This window comes from Carcharodon carcharias, chromosome 8, assembly GCF_017639515.1.
Source record: "Carcharodon carcharias isolate sCarCar2 chromosome 8, sCarCar2.pri, whole genome shotgun sequence".
Taxonomy (NCBI): domain Eukaryota; kingdom Metazoa; phylum Chordata; class Chondrichthyes; order Lamniformes; family Lamnidae; genus Carcharodon; species Carcharodon carcharias.
In genome coordinates this window covers 164,768,105-164,795,475 of record NC_054474.1, presented here as the reverse complement: position 1 = coordinate 164,795,475, position 27,371 = coordinate 164,768,105, and the positions used below count along the sequence as shown (strand labels likewise).

The following is a 27,371-nucleotide window of genomic DNA, read 5'->3' as shown; positions in this document are numbered from 1 at the left end:
ACTATAATTTACTTTACCAAAACTTTCCTGAACCACTGACTAGTTTCATTGTTATACTAGATAGTTTCTTGATAAATTAATATTTTTGGATATGATGAAACATTTTAAACTTGCCTACTAGTATTTGTGAGCCTAAAAACATGAATGCAATTTCCCAAACCAGTGCCATTGGCAAAATGCTACCATTTCAAGCTGGTGGCATGGTCAAGTTATGATGTCAAGTCAAGAATCTGATTGGGGTGAAGTAAATCTTGAACTAATGTAAAACGTTGTGGTAAACTCGAGTGTGCGCGTTTCTCACCTACATTTTAAATTCCCCCATCTTTGGTGCTTCTGAAGCTGCCTGGATTGTGCTGGCCTCTGAGCACAAAGATAACGGAGACAAGCGGAAAGCCCAGTGCAATAAGGGTAGGTGGTGGCGTAGTGTAATTGCTACTGTTTAGTATTCCAGAGACCCAGGGTAATGCTCTGGAGGCCCAAGTTTGAATCCGGCCACAGCAGATGGTGAAATTTGAATTCAATAAAAAATCTGGATGACCATGAAACCATTGCCCATTGTTGTAAGAACCCATCTTGTTCACTAATGTCCTTTAGGGAAGGAAATCTGCCGGTCTTACCTGGTCTGGCCTACATGTGACTCCAGACCCACAGCACTGTGGTTGAGTCTTAAATGCCCTCTGAACAAGGGCAATTAGGGCTGGGAAATAAATACTGGCCTAGCCAGTGATGCCCACATCCCACGAATGAGTAATAAAAAAAAATTTCTACTAGACTGCCCTCAACTCTCCTGCCCAGGCAATCAACAATTGTATTCAAATTGATGTAAGATACTCCCTGTATCACAACATAGTTAATCCTGGTTACTGCAGGCAAAATTGGGTATTTGTCACGTGTTCATACAACAGGAAGACTTACTTTAGGGAAGACAGGATGATGCCATTTATACTCAAGAAGGGGATTTTGTAGCAGTGCGCATGTGACCATGTTTCCTTTCCGAAAATATTCTCAGCCGGAAATGACTCAAATTGAGAAAACGTGTTGGCTATTTGCAAGGAAACTTTTCAATTACAATTCTCTTAATCACTTCTCAGGCTTACCTTCTTACTTCATTATTTTTTTTTTCCCTTGGCTCCTTTTCCAGATATCGCAGACTGCATGGTGTAAATGGAGGAACTTGCTTCACAGAGTACAAAGTTTAACTTCCTATAGGACGCCAATTTTGAATGGAAAGTTAATGTTTAGTTTGGACTCTGTTTCCAGCATTTATTTCTTGATCACAAATATGCAGTTGAAAAGATCCAGTACTGTTCATTCTGTTGATCACTACAATGTCTGCCCATGCACACAGCAACCATGCTGGGCTATTGCTTTCAAGTTTAGGTGAGTCACCCAATAGCTACTAAGATAAAGGCAAAATGCTGCAGATGTTGGAAAGCTGAAATAAAAACAGAAAATGCTGGAAAAACTCAGCAGGTCTAACAACATCTGTGAAGAGAAAAAAACAGAGTTAACGTTTCGGGTCCATATACTCAAAGAATCAAATGGACTCGAAACGCTAACTCTGTTTTTTGTCTCCACAGATGCTGTTAGACCTGCTGAGTTTTTCCAACATTTTCTGTTTTCCACCCAGTAGCTATTCTCTGGCTTGAAGGGATCACTCTCACCATTTACTTCACCCTTCTTTTTGCAAAACATCCTCCTTGCAGCATTTTTTTTTTAACAAAAGTTGTTGTTTTTTGGGATTTGGCTCTCTGCCATGTCCCACTTCTTTCTGGGAGTGAGTGACCGACTCCCGAGTTTACAATGCTGCTCTTGAGGTGTCCAACCAGAGGCATGTGAGAGAACTTCACGCATGACTTGTAGTCTGATTCTTTTTCATCTCTTTGGCAAGTATTTGCAGATTGCCTCCCAGTTGGTCCTTTAAGATTTCTCAACACTGCTGAGAATATAAAGCTTTAATGGATTAAGGCATTAGACTCAGTTAATGCTCCGCACAAGAGGTCCCTACTAAGAAATGTTCTACATATGGGAATCTAACAATTGCAAAATATCTCGCAGCCTTTCAAGTGGAGTGCATGCATCTGTTTGTCATATTGTACAAATGTTAGAGTAACCATTCTGGCTGTAGAAATGACTGACAATGTCTGTTGCTTGGAAGATTTTTGCAAGGATTTCCTTGAACAGCTGTTTAAGACCATCATAGGCAATGCTCTTTTCGAGATCCAATGTAAATACATGAAAATCCAGTGCAAATAAGCAAAGGCACAATGGAAGCTTCTGGTGACAGTTGGCTGCATTGGCCAGTTTGTGAATATGATTCAATAGCTTCATACGGGTTCCTAGGGAGAGTGATAACCAACGGGATGGCACTGCTGTTTCCCATTACCATGATAAACATGATGTTGTCTTACACAATTAAGTGCTCCATTTGCCCATACATTGGAATGCCTGTCGATCATCACCAGCTGTTTTATATCTGCCACCAAGAAAGATAAGCCTATCTATCATATGCTTGAGTTTATGTTCCATTTGGCACTTCATTCATACCATCATCACCATCCACTGAAAGGGCACAACTGAGTTCAAGTCAAGAATTTAGGCAGCACACAATTAGGAGAAGCCTCACTGGAGCACAGTGTTTATTTCCTGAGTGAGCTTTTGACTTTCTGAAGAAGCAAATATGACATGAACATAGACCAAAAATACGCAATCCTCTTGAAAGGCTGTGAGATGTTTTGCAATTGCAAGACTCCCATATGTAGAACATCTATCCATAGGGACCTCTGGTGCGGAGCATTAACTGAGTCTAGTGCCTTATCCTCATTGAGACCTACATGAGGGACTTACTTGGACATTTTTTCACTTGCTAAAAATTTGCAGCATCTGCGATTCCATAACATGTTTGACTCCGCTGAAGAAGCTTCAGCACAGAGTCTCATATCATCAGCTTACTCACTGATACTTATTGATCAAACAGAAGGAAAAGGTAAAAAAGTAATATGGGTAACAAACTAACTTTGTTTAAGAAAGAATAATTACATGAAAGATAACAGGTACCAGTTTTAACATTCCCCTATAATCTGAAAGAGGTTTAATGTATATTTTAAACAGCTTATCGTTTCTAAATCCCTTTCAAATTCAAATTATAGCTGGTGATATTTTGTTTCCTTCAAAACTTTGTATTTTCAGCAGTGTTGGGAAACTCAAACAAACTCAAAATGAATGACACAGTAATCCTGGTGTCACCCTATGGCTGCAAGAAATGGACAAGTCTCTACACATGCCATTTAAAAACTTTCACTTCCACAGTCTCCACACCTCAATGAGATTCATATGACAAGACAAGAGATGTGAAAGCTTTCAAAAGCATGCAGAAAAGAGTTGCGAAAACAGTTCCATAAGACCATAAGACATAGGAGCAGAAATTAGGCCATTCGGCCCATCAAGTCTGCTCCGCCATTCAATCATGGCTGATATGTTTCTCAACCCCATTCTCCCGCCTTCTCCCCGTAACCTTTGATCCCCTTACCAATCAAGAACCTATCTATCTCGGTCTTAAATACACTCAATGACCTGGCCTCCACAGCCTTCTGTGGCAATGAATTCCATAGATTCACCACTCTCTGGCTAAAGAAATTTCTCCTCATCTCTGTTGTAAAAGGTCTTCCCTTTACTCTGAGGCCATGCCCTCAGGTCTTAGTCTCTCCTACTAATGGAAACATCTTCCCCACGTCTACTCTATCCAGGCCTTTCAGTATTCTGTAAGTTTCAATCAGATCCCCCCTCATCCTTCTAAACTCCATCGAGTATAGACCCAGAGTCCTCAAACATTCCTCATATATTAAGCCTTTCATTCCTGGGATCATTCTCGTGAACCTCCTCTGGACCTTCTCCTGGGCCAGAACATCCTTCCTGAGATCTGGGGTCCAAAATTGCTCACAATATTCTAATTGTGGTCTGACCAGAGCCTTATAAAGCCTCAGCAGCACATCCCTGCTTTTATATTCTAGTCCTCTTGAAATAAATGCCAACATTGCATTTGCCTTCCTAACTACCAACTCAACCTGCAAATTAACCTTAAGAGAATCCTGGACTAGGACTCCCAAGTCCCTTTGCACTCCAGATTTCTGAATTCTCTCCCCATTTAGAAAATAGTCTATGCTCTATTATTCCTACCAAAGTGCATGACCTCACACTTTCCCATGTTGTATTCCATCTGCCACTTCTTTGCCCATTCTCCTAACCTGTCCAAATCCTTCTGCAGCCTCCATGCCTCCTCAATACTACCTGTTCCTCCACCTATCTTTGTATCATCTGCAAACTTAGCCAGGATGCCCTCAGTTCCTTCATCTAGATCATTAATGTATAAAGTGAAAAATTGTGGTCCCAACACTGACCCCTGCGGAACTCCACTAGTCACCGGCCGCCATCCTGAGAAGGACCCCCTTATCCCCACTCTCTGCCTCCTGCCAGACAGCCAATCTTCTATCCATGCTAGTACCTTGCCTCTAACACCATGGGCTCTTATCTTACTGAGCAGCCTCCTGTGCGGCACCTTGTCAAAGGCCTTCTGGAAGTCCAAGTAGATAACATCCATTGGCTCTCCTTTGTCTAACCTACTCGTTACCTCCTGAAAGAATTCTAACAGATTTGTCAGGCATGGCCTCCCCTTGATGAAACCATGCTGACTTTGCCCTATTTTTGCCATGCACTTCCAAGTATTCTGAAATCTCATCCTTAATAATGGACTCTAAAATCTTACCAACGACCGAGGTCAGGCTAATCGGCCTGTAATTTCCCGTCTTTTACCTCACTCCCTTCTTAAATAGGGGGGTTACATTAGCGATTTTCCAGTCCTCTGGGAATCCTCCCTGATGCCAGTGATTCCTGAAAGATCAGCACTAATGCCTCCACTATCTCTTCAGCTATCTCCTTCAGAAATCTGCAGTGTAATCCATCTGGCCCAGGTGATTTATCCACCTTCAGACCTTTCAGTTTTCCTAGCACCTTCTCCTTGGTAATGGCCACTATACTCACCTCTGCCCCCCAACTCTCTTGAACTTTGGGGATGTTACTTGTGTCTTCTACCGTGAAGACTGACGCAAGGTACCTATTCAGTTCCTCCGCCATTTCTTTGTTCCCCACTACTACTTCTCTAGCGTCATTTCCCAGCGGTCCAATGTCCACTTTTGCCTCTCTCTTACCCTTTATATATCTAAAAAACTCTTGCAATCTTCTTTTATATTACTGGCTAGTTTCCCTCATATTTAATCTTTTCCCTCCTTATTTCATTTTTTAGTTGTCCTCTGTTGGTCTTTGTAGGCTTCCCAATCCCCTGGTTTCCCACTGCTCTTCGCCACATTGTATGCTTTCTCTTTAGCTTTTATGCTGTCCCTTGACTTCCCTTGTCAGCCATGGTTGCCTCGTCCTCCCTTTAGTATGCTTCTTCTTCCTAGGGATGAATTTTTGCTGTCTCTCCCAAATTACACAGGGTTTCAGGGTTGAGAAACTTGGATTATGTGATAGATTGGAGAATTGGGGTTGTTCTCATTGGAGAAAAGAAGGTTGAGAGGATTGAGGTTTGGTCGAAGTGTTCAAAATCGCGAGAAGTCCACACAGATTACATACAGCGAGACAGGTCGAGGTCATTGACTTAAGGTGGTTAGAAAAAGAATCAACAGCAACATGAGGAAAATCCTTTTATCCAACAAATGGTTGGGATGTGGAATGTGAGTGAGATTGTGGTGGAGGCAGATTCAATCTGGGCTTTCAAAAGGACATTGGATAAGCACCTGAAGAGAAAATAATTGCTCGGCTACAGGGAAAGGTGGGGAATGGGATTAGTTGAGATGCGGTTGCAGAGAGACAGGATGGACTCAACGGGCTGAGTGGCCGCCTCCTACCCTGTAACCACTCAATGATCTCAGTCACTTAAGTTCTGACTCATACTGCTTTGCCAGAGCTCGATGACATCGATTCAATGACTGGACACCCTGAAAATGTCTGGTGATGAGTTTTCCCAAGATCAACTTGTACTCCGAGCTGAAGGAGAGCAAACTCATCCATGGTGGACTGCTCAATCGTTTTGAAAAGAGAACCTAAAAAACCATGACATGTTGAAATGACGAAAGAATAACTGCCAAGCAGACTGTAGCATAAAATCTGAATTCATCTCAACTGTGTGGTTGCACCTGCCTCTCTGTAATAAATTGGACAAGAGCTCATGAGTCAAGCCAAGTGAATGTAACCTCCAAGCTACGGACTGATTAAGATATCATTATCCTTAAAGCAGATATGAAAAACAGGTGCTTTCTAAAGTGTTGGTGTCTGGGAGAATGTCAAGGTGCAGTGATAAAATTATTTACACGGTTAACGATCAACTGAGGATACATCTCAGGACTCGGTCTTTTTCCCACACCTCATTGATCGTAACAGGATTTTTGTAATTTATAAGGATGAAAGTATTAATTCAGTGTTGGTACTTAACCATCTCTGTGCTAACTACAAAAAAACTCAGTCTGACAGGCTTTTTTGAGTTTGAACACAAATGGGTTAGTTTTTATTGCATTAAAAACACACGCAGGTAAAGATAAAAAGATATATAAAAGGATAAACCTATGTCCCGACCTATGCAGCATGCGCGCATGCACACATGCATGCAAAATTACAAGTTATGTAGTAGAGAAGGTTAACTTTTGGCCAAATTAATATTCAACAATAAAAGGCAAAATAAAAAGAGTTCACTGTTTGAGTCCTTTAGCTGTTGTTTCTGGCTAAGGTAGATTTTTTTTCATGGTGGTCTTGAAATTCCAGTGGGGTTGCAACTGATACAGTATCTGGAGATAGTCTCTTTTAAGCTGTGATCGGTATTATCCAAATGTTGACGCTTTTGCACTTGAGGTTCCTTTTGATAGAGAATTTCAGTGATGGATTCCCAAATGTAACAGAGTTAGAGTTTTGCACTTGAGAAGAGCAGGGAGAGAGAGAGAGAGATGGGGTTACTGCTCCATTTGCAGTTTAGTTCTTCTGATTCCCTGAAAGCAACCAGGGTTTGTAATAAAATAGTTCTCAAAATGGTTATTATGGTCATGTGACCTCTCTCCCCATACTGAGTTGGGTATTCCACGGAAGGCAATTGATTAGCTCTGCCTGGACGGAACTTGGCTATTGCTCTAAGGCCTAGGTGAATAATTTCTTGAATGTCCCAGCCATCACTTCTGAATAGACCATTCTTCCCTCTGATGAGCTAGGAAGAACATATCAACACATTCTACAGCCGTTGTCCCAGTAGACTTTGCCTCTGTTTGGAAGGTAGCTTTATAAAAGTGCAAATGGTGAGAGCCGGTTGCAAGTTTCAGTTCATCCTTGAAGTAGTTCTTGACATCAGGTGTGAAATTCCACAGGAGGTTCACCTTGGCATGTCCTAATTGTAATCCACGTTGGAAGATTACAGAAACTGACCAACTTGTCATTTCAGATGTGTCAGGCCACATGGTGGCCATCTTAAGTCAGCGTCTTTGCTTGCTTCAAAAAGTCTTTTTTAGGGAAGTTCAATGTATATTTGACCAGCCGATAAAATTAAAGATTAATATTCCACATGCATGTGTCCCATCATCATGACAGTGGACATAATGTTGAAATATGATTTCACTTTACATTCTAAACTGGGTTTTCTCTCTTGTCAACTATCGATTAGCTAGGTAGCCCATTTGAAAGATAAATCCCCATTTTTGCTAGCCCCTGCCAATGTTTTTAATTCCCATGTTCGAGGATGTGTGATTTTCTCCACGATACTTTGCCTCCCTGAATTGACTTCTCCCTGTGGAGATTGCCTGGCCTGCAATACAATTGTCTCTGAGAAAATTCCGCTGAGAGATTTATAACGAGAGAATAGGGTTACTGGATGAAAAGGGGATGGACTTGCTGGGCCGAGTGGCCTGTAAAATTTTTGCTGTTACGTTTTCATGCTCAACAGTTTCCCACGGCCACACAACTTGGAATGGCTGCCGAGCACATGGCAAAATGCTGGGAAAGGAACTGACTCTACCTTGAATGCCACGAACTCTAACACAGAGGGTCAAACGCTTCAGCAAACGACGTAACAAAAAAATAGTGATTCAGCATGCTGTGATGTGCAAATGAAAAATACCAGTAGCCTCTAATGCTTAAAATGTCAGAATCATTTTTTTGACTCCAACTCCAACAAATGACCAGGTTTTTTTATATTTGTTTAGTCTCCATGAGACCCGAACCATCACATTTCACGTGGGCCTGATATTTCTGACTAAAGGAAGAAAGTTAAATGCTAGTAAAGGTCAAAAATAACAGAACAAAGCCATTCCTGGCAAATTCTTAGCTGGGCTAAAATAACAGCCAAAAAAAATCGAAAATCTGGTTCAAATCTGGTTTCTTTTAGATTTTGTTTTGAAAAGTGCATTGGCGTATGAAGGTGGACTCCCCTCCCAGTGCTACCTTTGTTAAATCATTCTCTTTCCAAACCAATTACCAAGATTGACTTTCTTCCATTTCAATTTATTTTTTGGCTCGATTTTGTTTAGTCAGCCTGAACACACGTGTGGCAGAATGACTTGCCTGGAAAGCAGTAAAATGGAAAACTCTTAAGCTGTCAAAGAGGAGCTCGTCATTAACATTCTTCCTAACTAAAGGAAAGGGAACACCCAATCCTCCTTTTTCATACAGACGGAATCTTAAAAAAAAATAGCCAGGACCTGCCACAGTCCTTAAAGTTACAAAGCTGTAAACACTCAAAGGATAAGAGGAGCTCTTAGTGTGCTTTTGTGTTGGCTCTGTGATGTTGCCTCCCCCAAGCATGGGATACCAACAATAAACTGCCGGGCAGAACCCACAGCAGATGAATGTCAGTGCAGACAAACCCAAAGAAATGGGCACTGGAGAGAAAAATGGGCATATGCGACAGATGGTGTGAACAATAGTTGACGCTTTGAAAGAATTTGAGTGGTGAGACATTTGACATGCTAATTGCCAAATTGTTCTGCAGTGGTTACCAAAATTGACAGGAATGCTAAATTATGTAGGCCAAATTACAGTTTGGTTTCAGTGCCATATCCTCCAATACAGACCGTGATCTAGTCAGGCCACAGCTTCACTCTTATGTTAAGTTCTAGCCACCGATTACTAGGTCATGGAAGCCCGACAAGGAGCATAAATACTGGTGAAATGAGCAGACCCATGGCAGGTGAAGCTTAATGCAGACGCGTGTAAATTGACACATTTTGGTAGGAGGAATGAGCAGAGGCAACATAAACTAAACAATAAAAACGTTAAAGGGGTGCTGGAACCAAGAGGCCTTGAAGATGTATGTACAGAAATCTTTGAAGGTGGCAGAACAAGTTCAGATGGCTGTATTTTTTTAAGCAAAAAGCATTTGGGATCCTTGAATTTATTAATAGAAGCATAGAGTATAAAGGGAAGGAAATTAAGCCTAACTTCTATGAAATGCTGGTCTGGCATCGGCTGCAATATTGTGTTCGATTCTGGGCACCACATTAGGAAGGATGTCAAGGCATTCGAGAGGGTGAGGAAGAGATTTCCTCAAAAGGTGCCAGGAAGAAGGAACTTCCGATATCTGGAGAGTTTGGCAGACAAGTCAGTATCAGAGGATTCACATTTAAGGTAATTGACAAAATAACCAGAGACAACATGAGGAACCATGTTTTGACACAGATTATAGTGATTGGGATGTATTGTCTGAATGGACAGTGGAAGCAGATTCAATAGTAACTTGGAAAAGGGAACTGGATAAGCACTTGAAGGGAAAATGAACATCACAGGGCTGTGGGAACACAGCAGGGGAGTGGGTGTAATTGGAAAGCCCCACCAAAGAGCTGACAGAAGTGTGATGGACTGAATGGCCTCCTTCTGTGCTATATCATGATACTACTAAGGCTAATCTCGGGTGTCAGAAATTGTATTACACGGAAAGACTAGAGAAACCAGAAAGTAAGTGACTTAAGAAATGTCTTTACAAAATGTATACATGAGGTAAACCTGCAGCACACCTCATTAGAATAAGTGAACATAAGTTACAGAATAATCAACTCTTGGAATAATCTTTCAGGGAAGGGGAATGGAAGTTGGATGATTTAACGAGAGGAGGACTAGAACTTCTATTCTGGACTGAAGAAATTAGATGACTAAAGGATGGTCAGCATTGTGATTCCAAGGTTCAGTCTGCACTCTTCACCTAGCAAAGTAAAAATACACTTCCAAACTTTCAGATGGCTACTTCTGCAGACCATTCTGCTCAACCACTCACTTACTTTTTCTGTCTTTGATGCCTTCGTTCTCAGAATGAGAAATCTCTCTTGTCTCATTCCCACTGGTAAGGCTCTCGAGGTAACTCCCTCAAATCTAAGGACTATGGTCTTGAGCTCAGCTCATGCTTAGTCACCCGTCATCAGGTCAAGTGCTATCGTCCCCACACTCGTCCTCCCAAAGCAGTCGACTATGTCAGGATCAGCTCCTTTACTCCTATGCCTCTTCCACCCTCAGCTCCAATGGCAAGTGTGAGGATCTCATGAGTTTCTTTGACGCCTCGATTGGGATCAGTCGTTCAGCTGTACCTGTATCTTCCCTCACCACCACCTTGCTAACAAATCTACCCTCTCCTTTGGCTCCCTCCTCCTGCTGCCTCAGGTTCCTGTCTTCCTCTGGCTTCTCTGCCACTGACCTCATGGTGCCTTCAAGCTTTTCATCCAGGAGACCCACCCTCTGCTCCCTTTACCCAATTTCCACTAAATTTGCCAGCCACCCAACTTCCCTCCTGGGACATCATTTGATGTTTTTTGACTGAACTTCATTGCTGTTCTGCAGTTGACTGTGTTTAATGTGGATTAAATTCCAGTTGTTTTCATGGTTGAGGCATCTCTCTGAATTTGGCCTTGGTGTAAACATTTTGGTGTATTTGAGGTGGTCTGGATGTAATGTTGCTTGGGCTTTGTGTTTTATATAGCACAGGCTCCCTCGCGAATTGAATATGATTTGTCTTTGAGTTTTACTTTGCTCATGTCCTCGTGTTGTATCCAACGGTTTCATTGGAACACTCCACCAAACAAACAGGGCATACCACTGTGGACTAATTTCAACTGGATGTACCTAAAGTTGATCAGTTAGAAGAAGTCCATTAACCCGTATAATGTTGACGATGCTATGTGGCCCTTCAAATGGCTTTCAAATAAAGAAATTGTTTCAGGTAAATGAAGAAGAAAAAGTAGCTTTATTTCAGACGGTAACTTTAAACAATGGTGACCTGAACAAGCAAAAACCAGCAACAAGGCAGAACCATGGGCTGTTGTTTGAGAAGATAAGCTGTCATGGCCGAGATCAGGAAGTTTACTGAAATGTGTTGCTGCTTTTACGCCATATTGGCACCTGATCTTATTTTTCAATTGTGTTGTCAAATATTTAACTTCTTCTGAGGTTTTGTTGCTTTCGATACGTTCCATGATATTGTAATTTCAAATGCATTAATGATTGCTTTTAATCAGCAGTGAAGGCTTGTGTGCCAAACTCCTGGCTTTTGGTGGTATGTGTGTATTACTGTGAAACAGAATCAAATTTGGAATGTTTTATTCCTCTATACAGGTCTTAAATAGAAACATAGGTTTATGACACAGGAGGAGGCCATTGGGCCCAGTGTGACTGTGCCAAGAAAAAGACCCAGTCTAATCTCACCTTCCAGCTCTTTGTCTGTAGCCCTATAGGCTCCAGTGCATCAAGTGCATATCCAAGTATCTTTTTTAATGCGATGAGCGTTTCTGCCTCTACCACCCTATCAGGCAGTGAGTCCCTGACCTCACTGGGTGAAAGGATTACTCCTCAACTCCCCCCATTTAATCCTTTTGCCAAATCTTATTTTAAATCCATGTCCCCTGGTTAATGACCACTCTGCTTCTAGAGAAACCAACTCCCTATCCAACCCATCTAGGCTCCTCATAATTTTATACACCTCAATTAAATCTCATCTCAGCCTCCTCTTTTCCAAAGAAAACAACCTCAGTCAATCCAATATTTCCTCACAGCTAAAATTCTCTATTCTTGGCAATATCCACATTTCTCCTGTATCCTGTCTAGTATGATCACATCCACCTGTAAAAAAGGTGACCAGGACTTTATGCAGAATAGTCAAATGGCCTCATTACTCATTTGATAAGGTGCCACATCAAAGGTTATTACAGAAAATAAAAGCGCAGGGTGTAGAGGGTAACATATAAGCATGGATAGAAGATTGGCTGGCTGGCAGAAAGCAGAGAGTATGTAAAATTGGGTCTTTATCGGATTGGCAGGATGTGACGAGTGGAGTCCCACAGGGGTTTGCACTGGGGCCTCAACTTTTTACCATTTACATCAATGACTTGGATGAGGGGATTGAAGACATGGTAGCTAAATTTGCAGGTGACACAAAGATAGGTAGGAAAGTATGTTGTGAAGAGGACATGAGGAAGTTGCAGATGGATATAGTTAAGGTTGAGTGAGTGGTCAAAGATCTGGCAAGTGGAATTTAATGTGGGAAAATGTGAAGTTGTTCACCATTGCAGGAAGCACAAAAAAGCAGAGTATTACTTAAACGTAGCACGGGTGCATAATTCTGAGGTTCAGAGGGATCTAGGTGTTCTGGTACATGAGTCACAAAAAGTTAGTATGTAGGTCCAGCAAGTAATTAAGAAATTTAATGGAATGCTATCCTTTATTACGAGAGGGATTGAACATAAAAATAAGGATGTTATGCTTCAGTTATACAGGGCATTGGTGAGACCACACCTCAAATTCTGTGCACAGTTTTGGTCCCCTTATTTAAGGAAGGATGTAAATGCATTGGAAGCAGTTGAAAGGAGGTTTACTAGATTGATACCTGGAATGAGTGGGTTGTCTTATGAGGAAAGGTTGGACAGACTGAGCTTGTTTCCACTGGTGTTTAGAAGAGTGAAGGGTGATTTGGTTGAAGCACACGAGATCCTGAACGGCCTTGACAAGGTGGAGGTCAAAAGAAAGTTTCCTCTTGTGGGTGAGTCCAGAAGTAGGGAGCACTGTGTTAAAATTAGGCATCACCCTTTTAGGACAGAGATGAGGAGAAATTTTTTTCTGAGGGTTGTGCGACTTTGGAACTCTCTACCTCAGAAGGTGATGGAGGCGGGGGTCACTGAATATCTTTAAGGCAGAGGTAGATTGATTCTTGTTAGCTAAGGGAATCATAGGTTATTGGGGTTAAATTGGAATGTGGAATTCGAAATTCAAGCAGATCAGCCACAATCTTATTGAAGAGCGGAGTAGGCTCGAGGGGCTGAATGGTCTACGCCCTTTCCTATTGTTTATTGTTTCTAAGATGTGTTATGTTTTCTGAGTTCTTTTCTAAGAGTACCTGATGGCATTCCCTATTTGATTCTGCAGGGCGCTTGTGATGCCACAAATTACCTTCCCATATATTGTGGGTGGCATTGTGGCATGGCTCAGTCAACCATGACCATAATCATAGATGTCGGATAAATTTGATCCCGGTAGTTGCTCGGAGCCGGGATTGGTTTGAGAAATATGCTGAGGCGTGCCAAAAACAAGTTGCAGATGTTCCACAAACTAATGCACTCTCCAATGACCTTTAAATGCCCTGGCAAGCTGCTTTGTGTTTCTTACATGGTTTGAATCAGTGGTACTGTTTTTGTATGCTGCTTTTCTATGTGTTTTGGGTTGTAATCACTCTAACCTGAGTGTTTTTCTCAGCCTTGTGCAGTTGGTACTTCGTCTGTCGCATGTGGTTCTTATTGTTGAAGGGATTATGTTTCTGTGAAGATCATTTGTTCCCACTATTATGGAATGCAATTATTGCTGTTTGGGAAGTCCCATCAGGACAACTTCAATACAGGGAAGTCATATTAATTTACAATAGCCTGCTCTTGTATTAGTTCTGTCAACTTTTCCTGTTTGCTGCTGCTGCTGGATGAGTTTCTGCTGCTACTTATTTTGTGCAATAACATTCCCCTTTTCTTTACTGGGGTTTGCGCTATCCACGTTTATTAATACAATTATTAATATGTTTTGGCAGCTTGTTGTTGTGATGGTATCAGAGTCATGATCATTTGCAGTGCATTGTGAATACAGTAAACTGTGTGTTATCATTACCATCACTGAATCCCCACAAGCAACATCCAGGGTTTACCATTGACCAGAAACTGCGCTGGACTAGCCATACAAATACTGTGGCTACAAGAGCAGGTCAGAGGCTAGGAATCCTGTGACAAGTAACTCATCTCATGACTCCCCAAAGCCTGTCCGCTATCTACAAGGCGCAAGACAGGAGTGTGATGAAATACCCTCTCCTTGCCTGGATGAGTGCAGCTCCCACAACACTCAAGAAGCTTGACACCATCCAGGACAAAGCTTGATTGGCACCTCATCTACAAACATTCACTCCCTCCAGCACGGAAACACAGTAACAGCAGTGTGTACCATCTACAAGATGCACTGCAGAAACTCACCAAGTCTCCTTAGGCAGCAACTTCCAAACCCTTGACCACTACCATCTAGAAGGACAAGGGCAGCAGATAGATGGGAACACCACCATCTGGAAGTTCCACTCCAAGCCATTCACCATCCTGACTTGGAAATATATCGGCCATTCCTTCACTGTCACCAGCTCAGAATCCTGGAACTCCCTCCCTAACAGCACTGTGGGTGTACCTACACCACAGGGACTGCAGCGGTTCAAGAAGGCAGCTCACCACCATCTTCTCAAAGGCAACTAGGAATGGGCAATTAATGCTGGCCCAGCCAGCGAAGCCCACATCCCATAACTGAACAAAAAGAAATCCAGCACTCTACCAACCGGAATTCTGATATTTCCCTAATACAAATTGTCATTTCACCAATCAGAAGCAATTACAAAGATATCCGGAACCATACCTGTGTACTGTATTATTTGATACTCTAATTTATGTTTTAATGTACTATTGAAGATTAAGAAGTAAGATGAATACTTGTATATTAGTTCCTTATATAAGTATTGCATTATATTCCATTGGTAAATGGGACTCTGTTAACTTTTTGATTAACTTTTTTAAGCTTTGGCTAAGCTTTTGATTAACTGGCACCACCCATTCCCTGTATCTGCCAGATCATAAAGATTTTACTGTGTTTGGTTGGGCAGAGTTCACTGAATTGTCAGTGTACACTGTACTTGGACATTGATTGAGACATCAGTTGCTTTTCTTGGAGTCATCGTGTCAATTCAAAAAAAAACCTGGCACAAGAAAAATGTTGATTGTTGCCATGTGAGATTTACACAAATCTGGATGTAAAACGTTCTGAAGACAAAATGAAGATGCAACTCTCACTTACTCTTTGTTTAAGTTTCAAATCGCAATAGCTGTGGCCACAAAGGTGCAGTTATTTCAAATACTGCCTTTCAATCCACTGGCTGGAAACTGGGCCCTGGATTTATAAGAATAGAATTTTTAAGAACAACTCGCTAAAAAGGATAACTAGAAATCACGGCCACTAAAACGGCTGCCCAAATTTGCATTACTATGCGGTTCACATTCAACTTCGTTGGGATGGAGATCCCCGGTCTGCGAAGACCCCACCAGGGACTGTAAACCCCTGCGGAATGTAAAAGACCTTACATCCTGTGCCATGAATAAAGCATTGAGATAAGCACCTGAGATTCAACTGTTGGAGATGGAACATTAAATCTAATCACTTGGACCAAGATAAACTGGGGCCAAGATGAGCTGATCAAGCTACCTTTTGGAATACACTGACAACTGCCTTATTTGGATTCTCCCTCCACCCCCACCCCCACCCCCACCCCCACCTCCACCCCACCCTGGACAGTGGAGAGAGCAAGTCACCTGACCAGCAAATCACTTTTGTGTGTGCTTAAAAAATACATTTTTGCAAGAGGGTTGATGCTGAGATGCTGATGAACTGAGGACAAGCAGCTGTTGAACCTGGCTCTGTCTCTCTCTCCACCTTTCCTGGAAATCTTTGAGCCCTGTTTACTGACCAAGAGCAACCAGAGGCTGCGAACAGAGACCTGTTAAAACAGAACTTCTGCTCAACGCCACTGCCTCCAGAGGAACAACCAAATTAACCAGTTGCAACTGTAAATCGAAACATCAGGAGCACTGAAGGGGCATCTGACCAGCAAAGTCACTGAGTCCCTGGCCACAAATTCCTTTAACTTATGGAGCAGCATTTTCCTGTCGGCGAGCAGGGGGGGGCGGGGTGTGTGCCCTGACATCACCGCGTGTCATTTAGATTTTCAGTTCGGTGGGCACGCAGTCGACTCAGCTGTGCACCCACCGAACTGTCAACGGCCAATTAAGGCCTTTAATAAAGTAATTGACCCAATTAACGGACCTGTCCATCCCACGTTAAGGTTGGTGGGCAGGTGAAGACCCCAGGCGCCCTTCAGAAAAAACATGGAACCTCAACCACGGGCGGGATGAGGGATTTAAAATGTGTACAAAATCTTTAAATAAAAGTAATTGACATACCCCCTGCTCATGTGACAGTGTCACATGAGGGGACATGTCAGGAATATTTTTTCCTCCCTTTAATAAGGTTTTCAAATGTGAACTGATCTCCCTGAGGCAGCACAAGGCATGTGTGAGAGAGCACACGCCCGGTGAGGGAAACCCCATTCCCCGCCCGCACGGTGGGGGGGAATTGCTGCCGCACCCATGAACTCTAATTCAATCAACCTATCCTTCTTCACTCTGTAATCTATATTTGTGTGGGTGTGTGTGTGGGTGGGGGGGCCCTCCGAGTGTGTGTACATGTGAAAGTTGATGCACATTTTATTGGGCCTTCCACTGGTCTGGAATTTGGAAGTTATCTGCGGTTACTCCAAAGGTGAGCTGGGAACACTCCTCCCCCTCCCCCCCCCACCCCCCTCCTGCCCTTTCTCCGGAGATTCCCAGGGAAGGACTGCACAGCAATTGCCTGGGAAGCCCAAACTTCCTTTCTGCAGTTGCCCTGCACGAGGACTTACCTGAAAATGCAATTTAAATGGTAAACTTCGGATGGTTCCAACCGTGTTGCAGCAATAATTACCCAGAAAATGTTGGAAGAATTAAAACCACTCCTGCTTCTGAGTAACTATTGTACTGAGCACCCCCCCCACCCCGCCCCGATCCCTCCACAGGACTACCCACCACTCCAATACCCTCCGACTCCCAACTCTTCTCTCTCCACCCTCCCAGGCCTGACACCCCCCTCCCCCTAGGCCTGACTCCCGCCCCCACCCCCACCCCCAGACCCGATCCCGACTCTGCGATGCACCCAACAGCATATAACCAAGTGCTAACATTGGCCTTTGTCACCTTGACTCGCAGGACCAGACGCACTGTGGTCCCAGGTAACTTTGCCATTGCTCAGCCTGTCTGGGGCCCTTGATGTTTTTAAATGTTTCCAGTAGGGGTAAAGTCATCGTCATTCCTCGCCCTGGGTTTGAGGTTGTCTTTTTCTGCGTGGATTGCCTTGCCAGTCGCTGAGCTGCCCTCATTATTTTGCCGTCTCTGGTGTATTAGCCGGGTTGGCCTTTGAGTCCTTGACATGAAGCTCTGCGCTGTTGCTGGGTTTTGCTTGAGGCTTTTCCTGCCATTTTCTGCTGTTCCTCTCGGGGTGCAGTCACTGCTGCTGCCAACATTGTTGTGGGTTTGTCTCAAGATTCATTGGCTTCTTAACTCTAGAAGAGATCGTGCTGGAGGCAATGGTCCTTCATTCAAAATACCTTTATTTGCATCGCTGACGATTTACAAGGTTATAGAACATCAGAACACAGCTACAGCTAATCTCTGAGGTGTTTCCAACTCATCCTGTCTCAGTGAGTGACATCATTATAACACAGCTCCTTCTGCACATGCTCAGTAGCTGTTGTTAGTTGATCCTTTACTTTGCATGTTATGATCACAGCGCATTAACAGTTAAAACACTTAAGGAATTGGCAAGTAACATCCTTTTCAATTTAAAAAAAAAACCATGTTATGATCAAAGATTGGGAAAAGAGGGGAACCATTTGACCCCTCCTCACCTGGTCGTTTGGAAGGTCAGTCAGTCATTTACTGGTGCATTTTCCATGGCAATGCCTCTACCAATCAGAGTCCACTTGCCAACCAATCAGCACTCTCTTCTCATACAGTATAAAGTTGTTGCTTCCCCGGACATTGGTATTCTTGTGATTGTCCTGATGAGTGCAAGACAAAAAGCTTCAACAAAATGCCTTTTTTCAGCAATTCTCAAGCTCTGTCCTACCAAACAACAACCTATAAAGGTCTGAAATACAAGTTAAACTACAAATAGCAATGTTTTAATTTGAAGGAATTTAAACAGATGCCCTCGCTTCACTAATTTTAGCATTGTGCACGTATTTAATAGCAGCTCAGTAACCTGGATTTATTGGTTTTGTTTGTGTATTGATACCTGTCTACAATATGGTGTCAACCGTGGCTCAGTTGGTAGGCCTCATGCCTCCTGAGTCTCTGGGTTCGATTCCCACTTGAGGGGAATTTTGAGCACAAAAGTCAAGGCTGACACTGTGCATGGACTGCAGCGCTGTACAAGGTGGTGTGCTGCCTGGGTGAGACATTAAACCAAGGCCCCATCTACCTGCTCGGGTGGATGTAAAAGATCCCATAGCACTGTTTTGAAGAAGAGCAGGGGAGTTATCCCTGGTGTCCTAGCCAATATTTATCCTTCAAACGATGCCACAAAAACAGATTATCTGATCATTAGTACATTGCTATTCGTGTGGGTTTGCTGTGCATAAATTGGCTGCTGTGTTTCCTATATTACAACAGTGATTATACTTCAGAAGTACTTTATTGGCTGTTATGTGCTTTGGAATGTCCAGTGGTTGCTTCATAAATGCAATTCCTTCTTTAACATGGACTCTGCCTCTCCGCCAGGAAATACAGCAGACAACACAATGTTTCCACAATCCGTTTGCCTGTTTAATTCCCTCTGTGCTCGGTTTTGAAGCTTTCACTCGGAAATTCTCAGAAGGGATGTGAGAATGTAATCCTAAGGCTATTGTGAATAAGCATCACCATTATCCGGTTCTGCTTTAGTTGTGTCGGTATCACAGGCTAATATCTGTATTCTGCCAAGTAAAATGCTGACCACCTCAGCCCTGGTACAACACTGACTCCCCACCTTAGCCCTGGCAGGAGGCTGACCGCCCGCCTCGATCGGCACTCCTATTTCGTGCTGAGGAACTGTAAGTGCTTTGGGGAAAGAATAGTTTGCATTGAAAGACTGGTTTTCCAAAGAGAAACGATTGAGGAACAGTCGTATTAAATGATATAGTATGTTTACTTTTAGGGACACTTTACTAGGAAGTTGGTTTTGGAACTTCTTGCTCTTTTTTTAAACTTCCTGTCCTGTCAATTTTTGCTTGATAATGTTCTTGTGAAGCATCTTGGAGCATAAGTTAAAGGTGCTATATAAATGCATGATGTTGTTGGGGCTGGGTCTATGCCTGCAGCTGCTGTGATGATCAATATCATTCTACATTTACTCTTGTACACATGGTGACAAGAACAAACATAAGATTTCAGGGATTAAATACAGTCTGGCTGGCAGATGAATGGACAACATTCTTGCATTCAGTGGGTTCGTTTACATTCCAATCTTAACCATAGGCTTTCCACTTTTCATCAGCACTGCAGTTCCACTGTTAGTTTGGGGTACGTAAGAACATAAATACATAATAGTGGACCATTCGGCCCCTCGAGCCTGCTCCACCATTCAATAAGATCATGGCTGATCCACTTATGTTTCGATTTCCACATTCCCATCTGACCCCCAATAACCTTTGATCCCCTTGCCTAACAAGAATCTATCTACCTCTGCCTTAAAAATATTCAATGACCCCCGCCTCCACCCCCTTCTGAGACAGAGAGTTCCAAAGTTGCACAATCCACTGCGAGAAAAAAATTTCTCATCTCTGTCCTAAAAGGGTGACCCCTAATTTTAAAACAGTGCCCCCTAGCTCTGGACACCAACAAGAGGAAACATCCTTTCGATGTCCACCTTGTCAAGGCTATTCAGGACCTTGTATACTGTATATCTTTGTCTGACTGCACTCTAGAGATGCAATGTGAGACAGTTCAGTGTCTGACAATGGATCAAATCCAAATTTTGATGTCAAACCTGGTTTTAATAAAAGTAGCCACTGGTTTATTTTAAACAGATGTGCAATGAATTAACTATTTAACCAATCTCCCATGCTCTCTTTCCCTCCCAATCTCTCTCTCTCTACCACCAGTCGCTCTCTCTACCCCCCCAGTCTCTCTCTCTCCCCTTCCAATCTCTCTCTCTGCCCCCCAGTCTCTCTCTCTCCCTCCCAAACACACACACACACACACACTCTCTCTTTCTCTTTCTCCCTCTCTCTCTCTTTCTCTCTCTCCCCCCCTCCCCCCCCCAACCCCAGTCTCTTTCTCCCTCTTCCCCCCCCAGATTCTCTCTAACGTAGGTGTCATACTGAGCTGTCTAGCTACTGGAAGAGGAGCTTTATGAAACTGGGACTGGTAGCTGACAGTGTAAATGCAGCATTTCTAATGTATATTCATTAAGTCATTCTGTGCTCTTTTGCTGCTGCACTTTAAGCTCATTTGTTCACTGAAGTCAGTCCTGCTTGTTACCCCTATCCTATGCCAAAACAGCTGGTGAGCATAACAAGCCAGGTGCTGCTTCTCTTGACAGATTAGTTGCTAAAGGAAATGTCAGCCAAACTTCCAATCCCTGGATGGTCATAGCCTGGAGATATCCCAGAAGATGCACTGAGCTCCCCCTTGGAAGTCCGCATGCCTTAACAACATGGGAATTGCCTGGGAAATTTGGACTTCCGATGGGCAATTCCCCTTTGTCTGGACCCCTCAGAAACTCTGAGCTAAAGTCATAGACTTGGGATGGTTCTGACTCACTTACCAGAATGGTTACCCAAGAAAAGTCAGAAGGATTCAAACCAGTTCTAACTCCTTGGAAACTAGACAGCTCCCACTGGACCACCCGACTACCCCCTGACCCGACCCTCACCTTACTCTTCACCCACCCACCTGCCCCCTACCCACTCAGGGACCCACCTGCCCCACCAACACCCCCCCCCCCCCACCACCCACCCCCTCACCCACCCTACCAACCCAACCACTTACCTTACACACCTACACCTTTCGGTGGCTTCTCAAAGTGACTTTGGGACATTTAAACTTACCGGAATACACCAGCTAGTACTGTAAAAAGAGCGGGGGTGGGGCGGCTTCACTTCCCCCGACGATCCTGCCCTACGAAGGAACGACTCCCAGAGCAGGTGCGCTCCGCATTTCTGAGGTGGCCCAGTTTGGAAGTCTGGATGAGAAGTGTAGAGCTCCAGTGCAAGGTATGTAAATAGCAGCAGAGTGACAAGCTAATGGGGATTGCGAGACCTGGGAAGAGATTTAGCCCTATGTGGTTGAGCAGGAGACACCAGTTTTGATCCCTGATCAATGTTGAACTCACGGAACCAGAGCTCGGCGCACCAGAAGTTGGCTTTCTGCAGCTTGGTCAGTCCTACATGTCTACTGTAAATAATACTAGCAAATGTACTTTAAGTTTGTTTATTGTGCCAGTTAAAGATTATATTGGAACTGTCAAGACAATGTTGCAAAAGACAAAACTTTCTGCCAATAGCACTTGGTTCTTTTAACTCTACAATGAAGGCTCAAAATTGGAATCACAAACTGTATTTTACATACTGTTACAGTTAGTAAGATTTAGAGGAGATGTACACAAAAGATTGCAGTAGAAATATTATAATGAAGTACTATAAGTAACTGCTTAAAGAAAAAGTGTGTGCAGCTGCTCCCTTACCCCTCCCATCCCCATAGATGTTTATGGCTATATTTATTGACCTGTATAAGACTATTCAATGTCAATAGATGTAAGATAGAAAACAAGGAATTAGTATACACACATACACAAATACATACAATCACTCCCATTGTCTTAAGTTGTCAAGCTGCAATATCAATATTTTTATTTCTTCCCCCCCACCCCCCCCACAACCCTAAGAAAATGAAGATAAAGATGGGAGATTGTATGATGGGATATTGTGTTACGAATGCTTAATGTGTTGGCGCGAAATTCCTCACGTTATTTTAAGGATATAGATCACCCCATTTAAGATGGATTAATTTCAATGGGTTTACCATTAATGGGTCCCCACTAAAATAATGGAATGAGGAATTTCACGATGACATGTTGGCTGGTGTGCATTGCTAGCCCACACAGAATTTCAGGGCCAACACGCTTTCCTTATCTAACTATGAATTTTTCCTTTTTGAGTGAGATGATGTGCTGCTGTACTGTAGTGCAGTGAACAATGGTTTGACTTCCAAAAAGGAGCAATATTATCCTCGCTTGTTTGATGAAGGAGACAAGTTACTCCATAGTGTTCCCAGCAGAGATAATTGTAAGCCAGGATTATTACACCGTGAGAATAGTGGGATGCATTCCCATGATTATTAGTCTATTAATATTAACCGTTCGACCATGGCATATATCTGAATTCCCAGTATATATTCCTGACGTGCAAAGCTGTTTGGCAGGAACTCTATAAAGTTGTAAATTCACCCTATATTCCATTTCTCCCATGTGAATTTTTCATCCAAAATGCTCAAGAGTGACTATTGGGTGCAGGGATTAGCAGAATTTGAGAGATATTGTTTCAGGTGCACTTGAGCATTTTGTTTTTTTTAATAATATATCCCAAACAAACTGGAAGCATTTAGAGCACCTTTTTGTTTTACAGTTTAAGAGAGGTGTTAAAATCTGTGGAAATTCTCAGAGCTAATTTCTAGAGTACAAGGACCCATAGATTCATTAGAACTCCTTTCCTGCGTCAGAATTACAGAACAAATGAAACCCTGCAGTGTGACAAAAATATTGCATAGACTTGCATTTTTCTATGTCAGAGGAACTTGCTGAGCTGTTCCTTCAATGCATGCTTTCAGTTTGAACATGGTTAATATTGCAAAAGGCACCTTACCACTTTCAAGCAACGTTTGTGTCTCTCATCCAAACAGCGAAAAGTGCTAACTGCTACCCTTGATGTCCTGTCGCATGTTAGAACAAGTGTTCTGGTGTTCATAGAGTAGAAGCAAAATAACCTCCCAAACACAAGAGAATTTTATTACAATACTATTTTTTAAAATGACTGTAAGCACAAAAGTCTGAACTCAGCATTTTCACCAGCAAATTGCTGTAATGCAAGAGAAAAAAAGTTTGTATACATGACATTACAAGTTCATAATTTGAAGGAAATAAATACATAGAAGTATTTTTCTTTTCACCTCCGAATAAGCACAGCTTGGTGTATATACGTTGATGTAAGGCTGATTTCATATACAGGGTGCTATTCCGTTCTACTTCTGAGTGTTCAAGACCCCTAGTTCTTTTCAGTGGAAAGTGTTGGGGTTGGGTCTAATCATCATAGTAACTGACTTCAGGGAGTAAGCTCCCCCTCTGAACTCTGCCCAGTACACTCCATCCTGGTACTTGCTGCGATAATGTCCACCACGGTACCATACACCATTGAGATTTGAATGTGCACAGGCGTTGTACCACCAGCCACCTTTCTGATAGTGCGCACAGTTACCTACAGAAACAAAAATCCACGTTACAAACGTTTAAAGAGCTTTGTGAAGTAAATCATTCAAGTGTGGCATAAAAAATATTTTTTTCTAGTTCTGTAAGGGAACAGTGTGCGTTATTTTCTTTATATATTTATATAAAGTTTTGGAACTCTTGCATGGGGCGCACACTTCCATCCACAAGCCTCGCTATGTCTGATCATGCTTTATGACCAATGCTTTTGTGTCAACACATCTCGTTGGCACTGATTTGCCGCTGCATAGAGTTTTGCTCTATGTCAACTGTCACATTGCAACCTCTGGCAACTTAGTGGCACTGCGGAGAGAGTTTCTGAAGTCTCACATCTCCATTGTAGTCCATGCATTAAACAAAGTACCTTTATTCACCATGTTATCTGGGAGCATTGCTGCAGGCAGTTTAACAGCACTAACAAAATACCATCTGTCTTGGGCTTAGACTCATGTAATGCAAATCCTTACTCTTTTGCAGAGGGATAAGAGTGAGGGGGAAGCTGAGATAAGCGAGAAAGTAGCGATTAACTGGCAACAAGTTTGGATTTTTCAATTACTTGACTGTAGGAAGAAAGGAATTCTGGAGAAGCTAAGTTACTAGGCCTTTGAAAGGAATTATTAAGAATAGGAATAAATCCTCATTCCAACACTGCAGAAACAAAGAAGAAAACCTACTTGGCGACATGAAAGATTGAGCCAAGGGTGAATAAATATTAACTTTTTGCCGCACTATAATTGGAAGTGCCACAGTCAATTTTGAGCCCGGTTTTCAGTGAGCTTGTTATTTACCTGTGTAGACATCACGGTCTCTGTCCAGTGTAGTAAACTGTTTGCCATTGTGCCAGGTAAAGGAATCGCCAGCGTTTCCATGGTAACGTCCCACCCGAAGCTTGTAGTTGTCAGTCTCGGACTCCAGCCTGAAGCTGGCATATTCAGCAAACACCTTGCGGCCCTGCCAGTCCTCCATGGTGATCAGCAGCTTGTAATTTCCTTGGTTTGTCAACCAGTAAATATTTTCCAGACCAAGCCAGTACTCCCCGTCGATGTTCCCGAACCCTTGCTGTGGTAGAATATTGGAAAAATACGAAGCTTAAGTAACATGAACTCAGCACACTGCTCGGTCACGCTTTTAATTCGAATATGGGGAAAGCTGAAAGCAAAAATCAAAAGAATGACAAGAGAAAGACCTTGTTAATTCTACCACACGGATCCGCATAACGGTCAGTTATCTGTCCCTGACTGCCCTGGAGGTATTACAGTTATGTTTTCAATGAATATTGCTCAGGCTTTTGGGTTCTCCATTCATATCAAATATGTTTCACAACTCATGTCTGTAAAGTTCTGACTGGTGGTTAATTTTGTCATATTTATGTATCTTTAGTAAGGGTGATTGTGCATTAACCCTTTCCTACCTGTAATCATTTGTTAAGCAATGTCTTGTGTTTTCTAAATACTTTAATCAGGCTGGAACAGACAGAACTAAATATTGTACTTTGCAAACCTCCTTAGTGATACATAATTTGGGTTTTAACAGGATTAATTTGTGTGTCAGCTGCGTCTCAGTTGGTAGCACTCTCGCCTCTCGAGTCACGAGGTTTCTGGTTCATGTCCCATTTCACGGTGTGAGCACAAAAATAAAGGCTGGCACTCCAGCGCAGCACAGAGGGTGTGCTGCATGCCTGGAGGTGCTACCTTTCAGAGGAGGTCTTAAACGGAGGCCCCATCTATTTCCTTTGTTGGATGTAAAAGACCCTACGGTACTATTTCGAAGATGAGCAGGGGAGTCATCCTCAGTGTCTTGGCCAATATTAATCCCTCAATGAATATCAACAAACACAGATGGTCTAGTGGTTATCACGTGGCTGTTGGTGGGAGTTTCCTGCATCCAAAATTAACCTCTTTGTTTCCTGCATTACAACACTTCCAAAGTACTTTACTGGCTGAAAAGTGGGATATAAATTCAAGTCTTTCTTTTTGGTAATGAATCATTTTGCATGGAAAGGGAATGTTGGATGTATTAAATCTGTTTGACGTGTGTGAGAAGGAACTGTGCTCCGCACAGATAAGGCAAAGCCATGGTACAATCAACTGGGCAAGGGTAGTAGGACAAGGTGAAACTGCCAAAAATAATCATTTGAGCGAGAAGCTTTCGCTCTTTTCTGTCCTCAGAATGATCAACATTTGAATCCTTTGATTACAGGAGTAGAGACAAAGCCGCTGCTTTATTTGGTTGTGCAGTCTCTCGGCTTCTCTGCTAATTGCTGAACAAAAGCCAACGTATGGCAAATAAAAAGCAGCAGCTGCTTGCAAAACCGGCTTTGGGGTGGTGGGGGGTGGGGGAGATGTGAGGGGAATTGAGGTGGTGGCTATTTTGTGTTCTGCTGTTGGCTTCAAAAAATGGCAGTCAGAAACCGAAGCATCAAGTGGGTTTCCGAATTCCACAAACTCCAGTTTCCATTTCTACACGACGCAAGATGCAAAAGCTATCTGACTCCACCAAAGAGCACAGGAGGATGCCATTCGGCCCATCATCTCCGCGCCTGGTCTTTGCAGCAGCTATCCAATTAGTCAGTCCTATTTCCCTGTGCTTTCCCACAGCCCTGAAAATGTTTGCTTTTCCAGCACAGATCCAATTCACGCCGGAAAGTTACGCTTGAATTCTGACCTAGTCTGGGCTGACAGCCCTTTCAATGAAAATACCGGAAACATTCCCTTGGCTGTGTGTCAATAACTGCATTCGAGAATCGCTCAAACAATTTTGGACAGTTCGAGTGGGACAGTATGGAAGAAAATAGTGCAGTGATAACGCCAGTTATTCAGTACACTCACCTTTTAACTCGCCTTTAAGGGGTCGGGGGGGAGTTTTTGTTTAGTTTTAGAAAATAAATAAATACAGCCACGGATAACACATGATTCAAAAGATAATGCAACGAGCAGCCAAGCATCCGGAGTCATGGAGCAGGGTTAGTCATCTTGACCAACTTCCATTTCACATTACATAGAAGCTCACAAAACACACACAGGCCATTCAGCCCCATGGGTCTCTGCTGGGGGGGGGGGGCGGTTCTGCTCCACCTTCCTCTCCTCCCACCCTATCTTCTGCTCACCCTAACCGCATATTCTTCGATTCCCTTCTTCCCTCACGTGCACTTAACCGGAAGCCAGGAAAAGTACAAGATCACTCCTTGACTGAAGACAAGCTTTGCTGGGCTAAAATGCTGCCCCACTAACCTTGTAGGTCTCCCAGTTGCGGAAGAAATTCACCGACCCATCCTGTCTTCTCTGGATGACTGTCCAGCCACCGGGATCATGTGTTTGGTCGCACCAGACCTGCATGAGGCGGTTTGTATTTTCTGGCTTCAGCAAGTAGATACCGGTCACTTCACTGCCAGCCTCTGATGCTTCTAAACAGTCTTTCCATGGCCCTGCGGAACAAAGCATATGGAAGGTTTTCAGGAGGCTGACCAATGTTTACGCAGGGATGATAATTACCAGGAGCAATCGTGAAATGGGAGGCATAACGTATTGTTCTGCTGCTGAGTCCATTAAAGGTCCCAGAGTCTCACCGTTGTTAAGTAAACAGAGCCTGAGGTGCTGGGCTGCTTTGATACAGGTTTGGATTCTGGGAGGCTGTGCCTGTCATCTGTCAGCTTGTTGCTGGTGCGCCTGTGGCTAGTCAGCGGGAGCCAGATT

The 27,371-nt window shown here is 43.0% G+C and overlaps 2 protein-coding genes across 4 annotated transcripts in view; one reads left to right on the top strand and one right to left on the bottom strand.

The window, feature by feature from the left end:
- ralgps1 (Ral GEF with PH domain and SH3 binding motif 1) overlaps positions 1-27,371 on the top strand; it is a 758,811-nt gene that overhangs the window by 334,101 nt on the left and 397,339 nt on the right. The gene's annotated exons all lie outside the window — the stretch shown is intronic.
- Positions 23,187-27,371, bottom strand: part of angptl2b (angiopoietin-like 2b) — a 45,535-nt gene continuing 41,350 nt past the window's right edge. The window contains exons 3-5 of the mRNA XM_041193971.1: positions 26,910-27,103; positions 24,468-24,738; positions 23,187-23,671 (exon numbers count right to left, since the gene is read on the bottom strand). Coding sequence (XP_041049905.1) covers positions 23,472-23,671; positions 24,468-24,738; positions 26,910-27,103 — 665 coding nt within the window. The 3' untranslated portion in view covers positions 23,187-23,471. The remainder of the gene's footprint in view (positions 23,672-24,467; positions 24,739-26,909; positions 27,104-27,371) is intronic.